The sequence below is a fragment of the Dromiciops gliroides genome, chromosome 3, assembly GCF_019393635.1.
Source record: "Dromiciops gliroides isolate mDroGli1 chromosome 3, mDroGli1.pri, whole genome shotgun sequence".
In the NCBI taxonomy this organism is placed as follows: Eukaryota; Metazoa; Chordata; class Mammalia; order Microbiotheria; family Microbiotheriidae; genus Dromiciops; species Dromiciops gliroides.
The window spans coordinates 256,983,051-257,001,483 of NC_057863.1; the positions used below are offsets into that span (position 1 = coordinate 256,983,051).

The 18,433-nt window shown below is 37.7% G+C and overlaps 1 protein-coding gene across 1 annotated transcript in view; it reads right to left on the bottom strand.

Moving 5' to 3' along the window:
* RIPK4 (receptor interacting serine/threonine kinase 4) overlaps positions 1-18,433 on the bottom strand; it is a 70,158-nt gene that overhangs the window by 3,464 nt on the left and 48,261 nt on the right. Inside the window, exons 5-7 of the mRNA XM_043996248.1 lie at positions 17,831-17,989; positions 9,720-9,823; positions 1,835-2,099 (exon numbers count right to left, since the gene is read on the bottom strand). Of these exons, the coding sequence (XP_043852183.1) occupies positions 1,835-2,099; positions 9,720-9,823; positions 17,831-17,989 (528 nt within the window). The remainder of the gene's footprint in view (positions 1-1,834; positions 2,100-9,719; positions 9,824-17,830; positions 17,990-18,433) is intronic.

Genomic DNA, 18,433 nt, shown 5'->3' on the forward strand with positions numbered 1-18,433 from the left:
ATAACTGTAAAATTATTCCCTTTCTTTTCTTCAAATAATAATTCTTCCATTTCAGTAAGAAACTTAACTAGCATTTACCTCACAATTTAAGGTTTACATTCAGTATTGAATTCCTACTCAGTTTTCTTGAACTCCTGAAAATAAGATTCCCATCCCTCAGATTTTTTTTTTTTTTTTTTTTGGTGAGGCAATTGGGGTTAGGTGACTTGCTCGGGGTCACACAGCTGGTGTTAAGTGTCTGAGGCTGGATTTGAACTCAGGTCCTCCCGAATCCAGGGCTGGTGCTCTATCCACTCTACTACCTAGCTGCACCCCCATCTCTCAGATTTTTAAGAGAATTTTACCCACTACCCTTCTGCACACACACACAATTAATTTTACTCTACTGACAAATTATGCTCCTCACCCTCGAGAATATAATTTAGTATGATAAGAATTATGCACAAATAAACATGATACAAAGTCAAAGATCAGATAAAAGAAAGATCATTTCCAATGGGAAGAAATTTGGAAGGCTTTATGAAGGAAGTAGGGGCAGGTAAAACCAGTTTTGGCTTTTAGGAATAGCATTCTGAGTTGAAACAAAGACTTAAAAAAGTGCTCACAGACAGAGATAGAATGGAAGGTCAAGTTTTAGTTATAAAGAATGCATCTTCAAACTCACCTAGAAGATCTCTAAAATCTAATCTACCTTCTCAATGGAATCTAACACTATTCCTCCTCATACACTCTATGATCCAAACAAACTCAGTGTCTCCAAAATAAATCTCATGTCACAAGTTCCCACTTCTATTCCTTTGTTCCTGTTGCTTTCTAAGCCTGAGACTTTCTCCAAGATCATCGTCTTAAAAAAAATAAAATAGGGGGCAGCCAGGTGGCACAGTGGATAAAGCACCAGCCCTAGATTCAGGAGGACCTGAGTTCAAATCTGGCCTTAGACACTTGACACTTACTAGCTGTGTGACCCTGGACAAGTCACTTAACCCTCACTGCCCCACAATAAAATAAAATAAAATAAAATAAAAATCAGCTTCTTAGCATGCTACCTCCATCAAAGCTCAATCTCTACTTCCTCCTCCATGAAGCCTTCCTTGATCTCCTATGGGAAATTATCTTTCATATAATCTATGACTTTATAATTTATATCATTTATTTATATACACAGTTTATCATATTAGATTACAAACATCTTGAGGATAAGGACCATATTTTGGGTTTGTATCTCCCTTAGCACTTAGCATAGAATATTGCATACATGAAACTATTATTAAGCATTTAATATTTATCATTTATTAAACGTAATTACATATTGACTATCACTGTGATATAAAAATCTTCTGAGTTCCTTAACAATCTGACCCCAACTTTATTTTTCCATTCTTCTATATGGGCCCAGCACTCCAAACTTGTCTACCTTTATGTTGTTGGCCAAACTGGGATAAATCCACAGAATTCTTTGCATATTTTCCTGCTGCCCTATCTCTACCTATTAAAATCCTATATATCTTTCAAGGCCCCAGTTTTCACGATGCTTTCCCTTATTCCCTCAACACAGACAGAAATGATTTCTATAACTATATTCAAATATTAAAGCATAGATTCATCAAGGATATGGACCATATTTTCAAATATTTGTTGAATGCACAGAATACCATTATAAATGAGATGAATGGGAGGAAAGGGGAAAGAAATAATTACACAGTTTTGTTGTTAAATATCTAGCTATTAAATATTACACTGTGTAGTTGTGCCCAGACTACTCAGTCTTCTGGACCCCATAAATGTCCTCTCACCTTTATGTTTTAGTCTCCCAGACAACGTGTGTCTTACTTACCACTTGTTGAATTCTCTCGTTCAAAAGAAAGAGACAGGGATCCTCTGGAAGAAAAGGCTGAATCCACCGAAGATACACCAGAAAGTCTTTTGCCACTGCTAGAAGATGCGAGTTTAGATTCAGAGGAACTACGGCTCAGCTCTTCTGAGTGTTTTATAGTTTGAGAAATTCCAGAATCTAACTGGGACAGTAACTCTGAAAGACTGTAGTCTTTATCAAATGTTGGTGTAGATGTACCCTTAAATTGAGATGGGATAGACATTGCCTATTAAAAAAAAAAGAAGGGAGAGAAAAATAAATAAGAGGCCAACTTTCCCACCTGGTTGCTCTAGCTTTGTCATATAGATATGTAAAACCATAAGGAATTACTGGAAGTTGATGTCTCTTTGATCAAGATTTAAGTGACTCCAGTTATGTACCCGAAGATATCCCACCTCCCATTTGATTAACCAATCAGAGGTGATTAGGCATCTCTCAGGAACACTTCCTCTTAGTAGGGTATACAAGCTGTGACACCACTGCCACTAGGGGTTTTTGTTCTGAGATTGCCAATGACCATCTTTTCATTAATAATCTGCTGGCCTTATTAATAAACATGATTAAATTACTCAGAAACTATGTCTCTCATATTTCTAATCATCATATTGAGCATACAATATTATCTTTATAGCATTATGGTAAATCATTTCCTTTCCTGCACTCTATCTTCCATCCAAATTGGCCTTCTTTCTGTTTCTCATATAAGATACTTCATTTCTTATCTCTTTGTCTTTGCACTGACTATCCCCTCGACCTGAAGAATACCTCCTTCCTCACCTCTAACTGGGGATCCTTATCTGAGTCAAAACTCAGTTTAAACATGACTGTCTACATGAGTCTTTCCTAATTCTTCTAGCTTCTAGTACCCTCAATCCCCCAATACCTTCTATATATTCTCTGTATTCTATATAATTCATTTGTTTTAGTAAAATGTATACTTATTGAAGTCAGTTCCATTTTTGTTTTTATTTCACCAAGCCCAATACAATGCTTGGTGATTAATACTTGTTGATTTGTTAGCCACCCTCTCTTCTTCATCCATATTACGCCCTCTAACTGTGAGTGTGCCCCACATCCTGTTCTGAATCCTCTTCAATCTACAGACTTTCTCAATGGAAAGTTTTATCAGCTTTCATGCATTTGGTTACAAACTTTGTTGATGACTCCTAAATCTATATATTAACGCTCTCTCTTAATCTCCAGGCTTGCATCACCAATTATTTTTTGTACAGTTTAGACTGGAAGGCCCGCAGACACCTGAAACTCAACAAGTCAAAATTGACACAATGGATAGAGAACTAGGCTTGAAGTTAGGAACATCTGAGTCCAAATTATGCATTATATACTTATTAGTTGTATGACCTCCATCTGTAAAATGAGGGAGTTGGATTTGATGGCCTGTAAAATCCCTTCAAGCTTTAACTGTAGGATCCCATGAACTTTGAAACTTTCCTATTTTACTATCCAGGGCACTACCAGTCTTCCAGTTACTCAGGTTCACAAATACATCAATATCTTCAACTTCTCATTCCCCTTTACCTCACATAATCAGTTGTTAAAAATTGATGTTTCGGGGCAGCTAGATGGCTCAGTGGATAGAGCACCGGCCCTGGAGTCAGGAGGTCCTGAGTTCAAATCTGGCCTCAGACACTTAATACTTACTAGCTGTGTGACCCTGGGCAAGTCACTTAACCCCAATTGCCTCACCCCCCCCCCCAAATTGATGATTCTATCTTTCACACCCAACTTCTACTCATGGCTACCCATTAGTTCAGTCCCTCATGAACTCTCCCCCTATTGTAATAACTTCCTAAAGTTCTCCCTGACTCAAATTTCTTCCCATTCTAAGGCATTTTTCCCCCACTGCTGTCAAAATGATACCCTTAAACATAGTTTTGACCACCTTACTCCTCTACACTCAGTAAACTCCAGAAACTCCCTGTGATCTCTAGGATAAAATGTAAACTTCTCTGGTATTTTAAGTCTTTCACAACCTAGTCCCAACCCATCTCTCTTCAGCTTTATTATATATTATTCCCTTTTCCTGCACTTTTCCATCCAGTCATATGGGCACCATTGCTATTCCTTACACATTTTCTCACAAGACATTTTATCCTCCATCTTCATGCCTTTGCTCAGTGACACTTGGAATGCACTCTCCTGTTCATGTCTACCTTTAATTACTCCTTACTTCATTCAAGACTCAAGTGCTACATTTCACATGAAGTTTTTCCTGAACCTCCCTTCACATGAATCTCTCTTCTTTCCAAATTAACTTGTTATTTATTTTGTATATATTTTATATATCCCTACATATTTTCATTTTTTGTGTATATATGTATATATGCATATATATATGTGTATATGTGCGTGTGTGTGTGTATATGTGTATATATACATTTACACACAGATAGTGCAGAGCATATACAGTAGTAGTATAACCTTCACTTAAGTTTTCTGCATTGTGGTTTGGAGGTGATTCTACTTTCTTGAAAGTAATGTTATTAGAACACAAGCCCTGAGAAGTCCCATCAAAGCTATAAATGCTTTACAATATTGGTCTAGGGACAAACTATTTTTCTTTTGTAGAAAAAGTAGTCAAAAGCTTTTGACAAAATACAGTACTCATTCCTATTAAAAATTACTAGAGAGGGGCAGCTAGATGGCACAGTGGATAAAGCACCAACCCCGGATTCAGGAGTACCTGAGTTCAAATCCGGCCTCAGACACTTAACACTAGCTGTGTGATCCGGGGCAAGTCACTTAAACCCAATTGCCTCACCCCGCCCCCCACCAAAAAAAACCCTAGAGAGCCATAGGAATAAATGGAGCTTTCCTTAAAATAATAAACGGTATCTACCTAAAGCCATCAGCAAATACTATATGGAATGGGGATAAGTTAGAGGCATTCCCAATAAGATCAGGGGTGAAACAAGGATGCCCATTATCACCTCTATTATTTAATATTGTACTAGAAATGTTAGCTTTAGCAATAAGAGAAGAAAAAGGTATTAAAGAAATTAGAATAGGCAAGGAGGAAACAAAACTATCACTCTTTGCAGATGATATGATGGTATATTTAGAGAATCCTAGAGAATCAACTAAAAACTACTTGAAACAATGAACAACTTTTGCAAAGTTGCAGGATATAATATAAATCCATATAAGTCATCAGCATTTCTTTACATGACCAACAAAGCTCAGCAGTAAGAGTTAGAAAAAGAAATTCCATTTAAAGTAACAGTAGATAATATAAAATACTTGGGAGTGAACTTGCCAAGACTAATCCAGGAACTCTATGAACACAATTACAAAACACCTTTCAAACAAATCAAATCAGATCTAAATAATTGGAAAAATATCAATTGCTCATGAGTAGGCAGAGTTAATGTAATAAAAAGACAATTCTACTTAAATTTACTTATTCAATGCTATACCAATCAGACCACCTAAAATTGTTTTATAGAGCTAGAAGAAATAATAACAAAATTCACCTGGAAGAACAAAAGGTCAAGAATATCAAGGGAACTAATAAAAAAATGCATAAGAAGGTGGGCTAACTGTACCAAATCTGAAGCTATACTATAAAGTGGCAGTCATCAAAACTGTTTTTTACTGACTAAGAAATAAGAGTGGTGGACTCAGAATGTAAAATGCTCTCCACACCCAGAAAAAAGAACTGTGGAATCTGAATGCAGATTGAACCACACTATTTCTACTTTTTTGTTTCTTTGTTTTGAGGTTTTTCTCTTTTGTTCTTATTCTTCTTTCACAACATGCCTAATGCAGAAATATATTCAATATGATTGTAAATAGATAGCCTATAGATTGCTTTCTGTCTTGGGGAGGGGGAACTTAGGGTGGGAGAGAAATTGGGAACTAAAAATCTTATAAAAATAAATGTTGAAAACTGTCTTTACATGTTACTGGAAAATAATAAAATACTTTTATGATTAAAAGATAATAAAAAAAGACAGAAAGAAAAATTAGTCAAGCTAAATTCAGAAAGGCCCATCACCAGAATTCTGGTCATCAGCTGCTGAACACTACTTAGCCAAAGAAGTCATGGAGAGGTTGCCATCTCTACTGATAAAGAGGTGAAGACCTACACTAATGAAATCATTAAGTGTTCTGAAGATAAAACATTAATGTATAATATAGTAGTCAACTTCCTTATAGTCAATACTTGATAAAAATGTATGGAGTGCCAACAGTGTGCCAGACACTGTGTTAAGTATTGGGAATACAAATACAGAAAAGACAGAAAATATATCTTAAGAAAAACATCAGGCGCAGCTAGGTGGAGCAGTGGATAAAGCACCGGCCCTGGATTCAGGAGTTCCAGAATTCAAATCCGGCCTCAGACACTTGACACTTACTAGCTGTGTGACCCTGGGCAAGTCACTTAACCCCCATTGCCCCACAAAAAAAAAAAAAGAAAAAAAACATCTTATAAGTTTAGACCATTAAAAGGTATTTGAATTGAAATGCCACCACCTGTATGTATATTACACATATATAATAGATGTAAAGGACTTTGTAAAGCTTAAAGTACTATATAAATGTTAGCTATTACATTAGCATGTCGTTTTTTATGAACAAAACAGGATAAGTCTTGTAAAGAGCAAAGGGATTTGTTAATACATGCAAGAACATGTCACACAGTTTTTAGGAATGCACCATGAAGTGACTCCCTTCTATCACAACACCAGGTGGAGATCATAAAGTATAAAAATAACATGGTGTTTGGTATTCCCTAATAATGAGGATGGTGAAGGAAAGGGAAATATTTGTAGGTTGTTTTTTTTTTTGAGTCAATGACAGTCAAGTGACTTGCTCAGGGTCACAAAGCTAGTAAGTGTCAAGTGTCTGAGGCCGGATTTGAACTCAGGTCCTCCTGAATCCAGGGTTGGTGCTTTATCCACTGTGTCACCTGGCTGCTCCCTGTTTGTAGTTTTTAGATTGGAACATCAGCCTTTCTATGTTTTTAGTCTTTGTATCTCCAAAGACTAGTACAGTGTTTTGCACATAATGGATGTTTAGTAAATGGTGGTTTAATTGAAAGATTTAATGGGAGAAGCTAGAAATGGTAGATTACTTTATTAAGACAGAATTTAAGGGGCAGCTAGATGGCACAGTGGAGAGAGCACCAGGCCTGGAGGCAGGAGGACCTGAGTTCAAATTCAGCCTCAGACACTTAACAGTTACTAGCTGTGTGACTCTGGACAAGTCACTTAACCCCAATTGCCTCACCAAAAAAACAAACAAACAAAAAGGACAGAATCTAATATCCCCTCTTAAAATCCTGCAGATTAATCCCTAATCTTTTGGACTACCCATAAATACAGCATAACTGTCCACAGGTTATGAAACAGTGCTCCCTATTAGGTGAGCACAGAATCCTAAGTTTTAGAGTTGGAAGTGATCTTTCAAGAGAGGCTATGTACTCTAACCTATGCACAAGAGAAATCAGAATCACAATATCATGCTATAATTCAACATGATTAAAATCTCCATCATCATAATAGCTTACAGTGATTCTTCTACTTAATATGTATGGTTCATAATATTTTCCTTTTACTTCAGATCAAAGAATTATATTGAAATCCATAGCCCCACTGCTTGATACTTAACACAATAATTTCCAAATTAACTATCTAATTCAAAAATCTTTTTATTGAATGGTTCCCACAAGCATTTCTATTCTAATTTATCTATAATTCATTTCTTCTTGCCTATATTGCTTACATCACTTAAGATTCAGGGAAAAGAACAATAGCTCTTTCTTAAAGAATTACCTAGTTATAATTTATGAATGGTAAAACAGAAAATATAATGCAAGCATATGCTAGCCTATGATACTGTCCTTTTGTTCTTATTCTTGATACGTCATTTCCCAAATAATGTCCAAACAGGAGCTGGAAAACTTCCAGTACTACCAAGTTGGGTGAGTCCTGAGCATTAGACTGTTCACTGTTTTATACACTATAACAAACAAAAGAAGGGAAGGGACAGGGAAGGAAATAAGTAATTACAGCACCTACTATGTGCCAAGAATCCTCACACTAACCCTGAGAGGTAGGTACTGTTACTATAGTTGTTTTATAGTTAAAGAAACTGAGGCAGATAGAGGCTAAGTGACTTGCCTAGCACAGCTAGTTAAGTGTGTTAAGTTCAGATTTGAATACAAGAATTTTGGACTCCAGACCCAGATCTCTATACACTAGGCCACAAAGCTTCCTCAAAGGACACTGAAGCCCCTAAAAAAGACACTAAAGCCCTTAAGAAAAGTATCTATCTAGGGTAAGAAGGTACCTTTGAATAGACCAATAATGAAAAAACTAGCTTGGAATACAAATGGAGTAAAATTCCTTCACTGCTTTAAGGGAAAGGCACAGGAATAGTTTGCTTCACTTCCTAATGTTACTGGGTTATTTTCATGAGTTTGCTATGTCACTAAACATGTTATACTGGAAAATATACATGGATGTAGAGTCAGAATACCTAGATTCTCATCCAGTTCTAACATTTACTAGCTGTATAACTGAACATAAGTTATTTAATGTCTAGGCTTCAATTTCAACATCTGTAAAATGGGGGCATCTCCTTAAGGATCAAATAAGATTATATCTATAAAACACTTTCCATGTGACCTGCTATTATTATTTTCTATTATCTTCTTATCCCTTCCCCTATACTCAAGGGACTTTGAATGATTAGCTTAATGTCATATAATCTACTTATCAGTCTTATTTAGGGAGTCTGTTCCTAAAGTTGCTTAACTATGTGCTTAGTACAATACATGGTACACATAGTAGGCATTGAATCAATGTTTATTGATTGATATCTTTATCATATCTTGAACAATGGCAGAATGATTCCTCATCTCAAATCCTAACATAAATGTAAAAAACCAAGGCATATGATCTTTTGACTATATTAATAAAGATAATCAGAAAAGCTTGGGACTCTGTGCTTCAAAGTGCAATCTCTTGCTGTTTGACATTGGCTAAGTGCTCAAATCAATATCATATTCTCAGGCCGAGGGGGAGGAGCAATGGGACAGTCAGAGAAGTAAGAAATTAGTTTAGAATTGCCACCTTTGGCTCAGGGGCCTAGAGGATGAAGAACCTTTTTGTTTCATTTCCTGAGATGGAGGACTTCGAGTAAACATGCAGACAATCATAAATTTATAGTTAGAATGATACTTAAAAAGCCATCTAATCCTACTTATCTGATGTTACAGAGGAAGAAACTAAGGTCCCTAGAGATTAACTGACTTATTCAGCTTCACATAGGTATCAGGAGCAAAATTTAAAAACAGAACTTCTCACTCTAAAGAAAGGGTGGTCTTTCCACAGTAACATGTATTTCAGGGAACTATAACAAGAACTTTTTCTTTTTCTTTAAATTTTTTTTTTTTTGGTGAGGCAATTGGGGTTAAGTTACTTACCCAGGGTCACATAGCTAGTGTTAAGTGTCTGAGGTCAGATTTGAACTCAGGTCCTCCTGAATGCAGGGCCAGTGCTCTATCCACTGTGCCACTTAGCTGCCCCAACAAGAACTTTTTCAAAAAAGTTTTTAAAATTTTCATTTCCCAAATTCTCTCCTCCAGCCCTTACCCATCCATTGAGAAGGCAAGAAAAATACCACCCATTATAAATATGAAATCATATAAAACAAATTTCTGCATTAGCCATGTGAAACAAGAACTTAGACATTGGTCAAAAGTATGCAAAAAACAAACCAAACTGAACCAAAAAAACTACCCTGAGAAGCATTAGACAAAAGGGAAACTGCTAGAAGAGCAAAACTGAGAATTAAGGATCTCAAGAAAAATACTAACCTCAGTTTTTAGCTCCTGAGGATTTTTTATATCCAGGTCTTGGACTGTTTCTTTTATTTCATCATCAGGTTTTTCACATAGGTCTTCAGTTTCAGCAGTAATTTCTTTGAAAGAGAAAGAATGTATTATTCCTTCAAATATGTTAATATTCAATCTGAATTTGATAATATGAAATATGCACAATAATAATAATAATATGAAACCTAGTTAGCCAGGGAATAGATATAAGATGAATATCAACTATTAAAAGTTCTTCACACAGCACAGATATGCTGAAGACCCTACTTAGCTATGGTTAATAATGAAGAATACATATGTGAACATATAAGGTATTGGTGAATATTTCCTCTGCTAAACATGTAAATCTGAGATGTTTCCAATCCTGCAGTTGTAGAGATAGCTAGGTTGACACAATGCATAGAGTGCTGAGACTAGAGTCAGGAAGACCTGAATTCAGATCTGGCTTTTTATACTTACTATACATAACCTTCATCAATATCACTTCACTGGGGACCTGAAGAAGCTTCTAATTTTTTCCTGATTAAGGACAGTCATTTAGGTCACATTATAAAGGACCTAAAGTGAAATCACTTTAATGGAAAACATAATGAGTTTTTTCAAATGTAAAATAGAGATGATAACAACACTATCTCATAGAGTAGTTGTGAAGATGAAAAGAGATAATAGCACAGTTCTTGGTACATAGTAGGTAATATAAGAATGCTTATTCCCTTCCATTTCCCCTTCTTCACATTTAGCTTGGTTACTGAGAGTCAGGGCCCACTGTATAAAATAAGCCATTCTACTACACTGCTTATTTCGAAAAATTCCACTGTCACTCCATCCTTTCTAGTTACCTCTTCCATAGCCTCTTTGCAATTGCCTTGTCACCTACATCAGAGTCAGGAAGGAACTTCTGCCCTGGGGTAGTGGTGACTACCTCTCTTGATCAATCATTTCAGAAAATCCCAGCTTCTCTTGCTACTTGCTTTACATTCTCCTCAGTAGCTGCCTACTTTGCCATTCCTCATTGCTTCCTCTCCCCCCTCATTAGATCATGAATCATGATCAAATTAACTCTGCCCAGTGTTTCTGGATGGGGTGTGTCATTCACCATCGTAGCAACTTTCAGTACCAAAGAACCTTTCCCGGATCTTGGGAACCACCTCTCCCTTAGGAGTATTATCTCCCTTATTAAAATGTTAGCTACTCCCTTAAGAGTGTAAGCTACAGAAGACAGTAGAGAAAAGGCAGGGACTTGTTTGAGCTCTCCCAAATTCCCCTTGAAACAACTTTAAGTAATGCCTCAAAAAAAATTCTGGAGTGTCAGAATCCATAAAAGGATGGGATAAAACAATTTTCCAGCCCAAGACAACTTAAAAGTTCAATAGGAAAAGTCTGTCTCCCCAGGGTGAGATTGGAACTCAATCCAGTGCAGGATATGAGAGCACAGGCCAGGATTTTGTTTAAACAAAATCCAGCAGCAGGCCTGGGGGATACTGAATTAGGAACTTTAAGGCTGCAGATGGTTAGGGGTCAGACAACTGGTTAGAACGAGATTACAGGGTTCCTTTGCTAGCATGGGGTGCAGGACTCTATTCCATTACCCATTCTCAGATCAGGGTTACAATCCTTATTTGCAGACCTAGGGCAAGAAGGAGCACTAGCATAACAGAACTTGTGGCCACAGGAGAGCAGGGATCCTGGTCAGTTCCAGGGTAGAAAAAAGTTCTTGTAGTCACTAACAGATCAGAGCACAAGGCAGTAGAGCAGTAAGCACACCTATCCATAGATCATACCACCTTGGAAGAACTAAAAGCTTACAGACTCACAGGACTGTATCTGAAAACAGCTGCACAAAACCCTAAAGCTTGGGACAGTGCACACTACACTGTGGGAGCACAGATCAACTTTAATATAAAGTTAAAAGTCAAGAAATAGGCTGGGAAAATAAGCAAACAACAAAAAAATCCTGACTAAAATACCAAAGAAAATGGTTGTTTGGTTGTTTGGTTCTTGTCCTTCCTTCTCAAAGAGGACCAAAATGACATCACTATGTTGGAGTCAAGGTACAATGTGTCTGACTGTTGCTGATCAAACCAATATGAGCTTGGAAGGCTCTACCATAGATTGGGAACAGATAGTCCATATGGTGTGGAGATGTCTCTATATTTGCACATCTTATGTTTCTTTTGAGGTACTACAATTCTGCTTCACTAATTGAGCACATTGTTTTTTTGTTTATCAGCTTCTGAATTTCCTCATCATTTTTGTCGAACAGTCTTGATGTTTGCAAATTTTCTTGTTCAAAGGAGTAAATGCAGTGCTATACAGCAAATTTCTGAAAGCTTTTGACTCCTTTTCTGCTCCACTGGTGCCAGCCATGTGTTGGCTCAGTTTTCCCTCTAAGTTAACAATAAACTGTTCATACTCATAGAAATACTCTAATTTGTTGACATTAAGGCTTCTAGTAGTCATCTTGCTTTGGGGTTGCAGCTTTTGTTGAATGAGAATGTTTAGCTTGGAGAGGATAAGTCTATGATTGATTCAGCAGTTTGCACCACACATTGTCTTCATCACTCTTACAACCTATCTCATCTCCTTACAATGACATAGTTTATTAAATGCCAATGTTTGTTGCAAGGATTAATCCACAAAGTTTTATTGTCTTTAGGTAAATGGAAGACAGTGCCAGTGATGAGAAGGTCATAAGATGCACAAGTCCTCAGTGGTAAGTTGACATTGCTGTTGCTGTTTTCAACTCCATTCCTCCCAAGAATTTCCTGCAATGTCTGGAAGCCTGAGTCTGGCAATGAAGTCACCCAGAAATACAAGCTTGTCCTCTTTCAGCACATTGGTGTTGAGAGTTTCTAGGCCTTCACAAAATTTTTCTTTGACCTCCTCAGGGTTCCTTGTGGTAGGAACATAGGCTCTGATGATGGTGGTGTGTTTTCTTCTAAGTAGCAATCACATTGTTATGAGCCTGTCATTCATTCCTTTTAGGAGGCATACAAACTTGTTGACTAGATTACTTTTGATTGTGAAACCTACGCTGTCTTGATGGCACCCTCCATAACTGCAATTGCTCCAGAAAAATATATCTCCAGCTCCAAATTCCGTAAGCTGGCCTTCATTTGCCAGCTTTGTTTCACTCAGGACTGCTATTTGGATGTGATATCTGCTGAGTTCTCTTGCAACAACTGCTGCTTGTTTTTCAGGAATACTGGATGTCATGCTCTCCATAAGCATGCACACCTTCTGGAGGAATCACCTTTGCAAAAGTTTTTTTACCTGTATGTGTGTGTGTGTGTGTTTTGACATGTAGGGTGGGATCCTTCCCTGCTGAGGTAAGCAGACCAGGGTTGAGTAAAGGAAAAGATTTTGGGACCCCTTTTCTACCTCCTTCCTTATGCCAGGAGGTGAATAGTGTAGACCTTAAAAGGCTGCTGAGACACACAGGGGGTTGCCAAATTGCACTGCTGCATCATTTCAGTGAGAAGATGACCTTATGGCCTGGGCTCCTAGTGTATCTACATCTGCTGCTTTGTCATTTGCCTATTGCCACAGAACTTGGAGGTGAGTAAAAATGGGGAAATAGTAGGGGTGATGTCTTTTGACTCAGAAATAAATTGGATTTAAGTGAAGGAGAATTGGGCGAAGTTGTTGGTGTCACTTTCTCTTCCGGAGTCATCAGAATCTAATGGCAGGACAAAAGTCAGGATGACTAGTGATGGCCAGAATGCAGTGAATAACCTTTGTGCCTTCAATGTCTAACCAAGCTCTAAGCGCTCCACAGCTCCTGCTTCAGCCACCTTCATAGTTATTAGAACTAACTGTCCTTACCTGCTCATTCCACTGGGGGAAGTCTTCTAAACATGGTTGGAATAGACACCCTTCCCCCCAACTCACTGAAGGGTTTGAGATGCCTCAGTTATCCTCAACCTAGTTTAGCCCAACTGTCCAAATGATTTACCAGAATGGAACTGCTGGGCATGCTATAGCTTCTCGGATCCACAGGTGAGAGAGGTGGGTGAATCAGGTAGACACCAAAGGTGGAAAGCAGCCCTGAAAAGGGCTCTGTAGCCCTTATACGAGGGGTATTGGTCTTCCCCAACCACACCTTAAATAACATCTTAAAAACAGAATAGGGAGCAGCTAGGTGGCTCAGTGGATAAAGCACTGGCCCTGGATTCAGGAGTACCTGAGTTTAAATCCAGCTTCAGTCACTTGAGACTTACTAGCTGTGTGACCCTGGGCAAGTCACTTAAGCCCCATTGCCCTGCAAACACCCCCCCTCCCCCAAAAAAACAAAACCCAGAATAGGCCAAATGGGGTGGGGGGAGATACAAAACTCACTAAAGAAAAGAACTCCTTAAAACATAGAATTGGCCAAATGGAAAAGGAGGTTCAAAAGTTCAATGAAGAAAGTAATTCTTTAAAAATTAGAATCAGACAAATGGAAGCTAATGATTCCATGAGACATCAAAAAGCAATAAAACAGGGGGCTGCTAGGTGGTACAGTGGATAAAGTACTGGCCCTGGATTCAGGAAGGCCTGAGTTCAAATACAGCCTCAGACACTTGACACTTACTAGCTGTGTGACCCTGGGCAAGTCACTTAACCCTCATCGCACCCCCCTACCCAAGTAATTAAAAAAAAAAATCAAAAGAATGACAAATAGAAGAAAATGTGAACTACTTCATTGGCAAAATGGCTGACCTGGAAAGTAGATCCAGGAGAGATAATTTAAGAATTATTGGATTGGGGGCAGCTAGATAGCATAGTGGATAGAGCACCGGCCCTGGAGTCAGGAGTACCTGAGTTCAAATCCGGCCTCAGACACTTAACACTTACTAGCTGTGTGACCCTGGGCAAGTCACTTAACCCCAATTGCTTCACTTAAAAAAAAAAAAAGAATTATTGGATTGCCTGCAAACCATGATTAAAAAGAGCCTAGACACCATCTTTTAAGAAATTATCAAGGAAAACAGCCCTGTTATTTTAGAACCATAGGATAACATAACAATTGAAAGAATCCATCAATCATCTCCTGAAGAAGATCCCAAAATGAAAACTCCCTGGAATATTAGAGCCAAATTCCAGAGATCCCAGGTCAAGGATAAAATATTGTAAACAGACAGACAGAAACAATTCAAGTATCACAGAGCCTTAACAGTCAGGATAACACAAGATTTAGCAGCTTCTACATTAAAGGATTGGAATATTACATCGATGGAAGGCACATGTGTGAGTTGATTAATATGTGATGATCTCTAAAAAATAAAATTAAGGGATGATAAAAAAACTGGGAGCACTGAAAGAAGGGAAAAGTGAGAGGCAGAATGGGGTAAATTATCTCACATAAAAGAGGCACAAAAAGAGCTTTTGTAGTAGAGGTACAGATGGAGGAGGTCAGCAAGGAGCACTTGAATCTTCCTCTCATCAGAACTGACTCAAAGAAGGAATAACAAACACTCAGTTGGGTAATCTATCTTACCCTATAGGAAAGTAGGAGGATAAGGGGATAAGAGAACCTGGGATAGAGGGGTTGATAGAAGGGAGGACAGATTGGAGAAGTGGTAGTTAAAAGTAAAACACTTTTTTGGGGGGGCAGGCAATGGGGGTCAAGTGACTTGCCCAGGGACACACAGCTAGTAAGTGACAAGTGTCTGAGGCCGGATTTGACTCAGGTACTCTGAATCCAGGGCTGGTGCTTTAAGTGGCGCCATCTAGCTACCCCTGAAGTAAAACATTTTTGAGGATAAATGGTGTGACATGAATGAGAGAGTAGGATAAACAGGGGTGAAACATGATGGAGGGAAATAAAGTTAGTAGTCATAACTGTGAAAAAAATTATACCAATTATCTCTGATAAAGACCTAATTTCTCAAATATACAGAGAACTAATAAAATTTATAAAAATGAGAGCCATTTCCCAATTGTAAAAGGTCAAAGGATATGGCAGTTTTCAGACAAAGTCATAAAGGCTATCTGTAGTCATTTTTTTTTTTGTGGGGCAATGGGGTTTAAGTGACTTGCCCAGGGTCACACAGCTAGCAAGTGTCAAGTGTTTGAGGTTGGATTTGAACTCAGATCCTTCTGAATCCAAGGCTGGTGCTTTATCCACTGCGCCACCTAGCTTCCACTATCTATAGTCATTTTTTAAAATATCTAAATCACTATTGATTATAGAAATGCAAATTAAAACAACTCTGAGCTACTACCCCACACCTATAAGATTGACTAATATGACAAAAGAAAAATGACAAATGCTGGAGGGGATATAAGGAAATTGAGACATTAATGCACTGTTGGTAGAAATGTGAACTGATTCAACCATTCTGTATAGCAATTTGGAACTATGTCCAGAGAGCTATAAAGCCAGGCATACCCTTTCACCCAGCAATACCACTACTAAATCTGTATCCCAGAGATAAAATCAAAAAGGAAAGGGACCTTTATATTCAAAATATTTATATTAGATCTTTTAGTGGTAGCAAAGAATTGGAGATTGAAGGGATGCCCATCATTTGGGGAGTGACTGAACAAGTTGTGGTATATGATTGGGATGGAATATTATTGTGCCGTTAACAGAAATGATGAGCAGGATGCTCTCAGAAAAATATACAAAGACTTACATGAACTGATGCAAAGGGAAGTGAGTAGAACCAGGAGAGGAGTGTACATAGTATCAAACAATACTGTAGGATCATCAGCTGTGAATGGCTTAGTTATTCTCAGCAATACAATAATCTGAGACAATTCTGAAGGACTTGTGATGAAAACTGATATACATCTCCAGAAAAAGAATGATGGAGTATGAATGCAGATTGAAGCATACTTTTTAAACTTTGTTATTTTTTTTACAACATAACTAATATAGACAAGTGCTTTGCACATGTACAACCTATTATCAAATTACTTGACTTTGTGTAATTGGGGAAAAATATTAAATAAATTAAAAAAAAAAAGAAAGTTACTTCCAGCCCTGGTCCATAAAGCAGAGACCATTATATTTTTGTACTGTATCCTCAGTGGTGAGCATAGATCTTAGCACATAAGCATTATTATGAATTATTCATTCACCAAAGTCACATATGCCTCCATTCAATTTCTGTGTTGAGTATTCTTTGTACAAAGGGAAAAAGAACTATCTTTGAACACAATTGCCTTAAAATGAAACAAATCAAAACCCTCCTTATTTAAGATTTCTTTTCTTTAAAATAATCCCTTCCTCAAAGGAGCAAGACTAGTTTTAGTTTAAGGATATGCATAAAGAAGGCCATTGTGCCAAATATTATTTCAGTATTCTTTATAATTTGTTCATGCAAGAACATCAGGTGTTCAAAGGCAGTCTTTTTTGCTCTGCCAAAACCAGCACTTAGCAGCTAGGGTGACCTTTACATCTAGTATCTTAGTTTTAGGTGTTGGAAATCAAAATATTATGCTGCTGCCTTAGCTAACATTTTCATCCAGGTCCAATCTTGGACTACACTATGTTCTGTTCCTTTCCAGGCTTCCTCTACTATCCTGACTGAAACTTCTCTTAAGCCCTGGAATGGACACATTGGAAGTAGCCTTTGCCATTGTGGCTTCTCCCATGATTAGATGTCTTGTCCCAGAGCCTTCATTAAAGGTAGCACACCTAGCCAGCTATGGCTAATTCTACTACAGGAAACCTTCTGGGCTATTACTACTTCTACTATGGTTTTCTCCCCCACTCTAAACGGGTAGCTTTGTTTCCCTCCTCTCCTTTAATCTTCCTTTTATTAAATGAGTGGTCTTCTCCCATTAGAATGTAAGCTCCCTGAGGGTAAGGACTGTTTTTCTATCTACTTGTATTCTCAGCAGTCAGCAAAGTTCCTGGTACATAAGTAAATGCTTAGTAAGAATGAGTTGACTGACTAGCTGTATTGTATAGTTTGCATGACCAATTCAAACACATTGTGGTTTCTCATCTGTAAAATGAGACACCAGACCAGATGACCTCCAAGGTCCCTATGAATCTATTTTGCGCTCTGAACTTTGTCACCTTAAGTTTAATGGAGCAATTAAAGAATAACATTGTGAAGAGAAATGAACAATAGCTATATTACCAGGTAGCACATTACCTTGAAAACTTGGCCGACTTTGCGGATCATCCTGCCAGCATTTCTGCATGAGTCTAATCAAGTTATTACAGGCACGAGGTCTAGATTTGGAAATGGGGGGTAGCTCCAGGCGATGGCCTTTTACTACTTTTACCATAATATGCAGAATGTTTTTCTCATCTGAAAAGTAAAGATGAACAAGTTATGGCAGATCTAATTAAATGAAGGAGAATTTTTTATCTCTAGGGTAAAAAGATAACTATGGGAAAAAGTAGAGAACTATCAAATTTAGATTACTAAGCTGTCAACAGAACTGTCACGGAAATAAAATTTTCCATAGTGCTGCATATATCTTTGTTTAACCCTTTTTTTGCTCTTAGGCTTCTCTCAAGGTTCTCTTATTCTTACACTGTGCAGCTCCTCACTTAATTTTCTTTTAGAAGCATTTTGCAGTTCTCCTTAATCTTAGTGCTTTCCCTCTGATATAATCTCTAATTTACCCTGTATGTATCTTGTTTGCACATAGTTATTTGCATGTTGTCTCCTCTATTAGACTGTCGACTCCTTGAGAACAGGGACTTTTGTTTTGTCTTTCTTTTTCTCCCCAGCACTTAGCAAAATGCT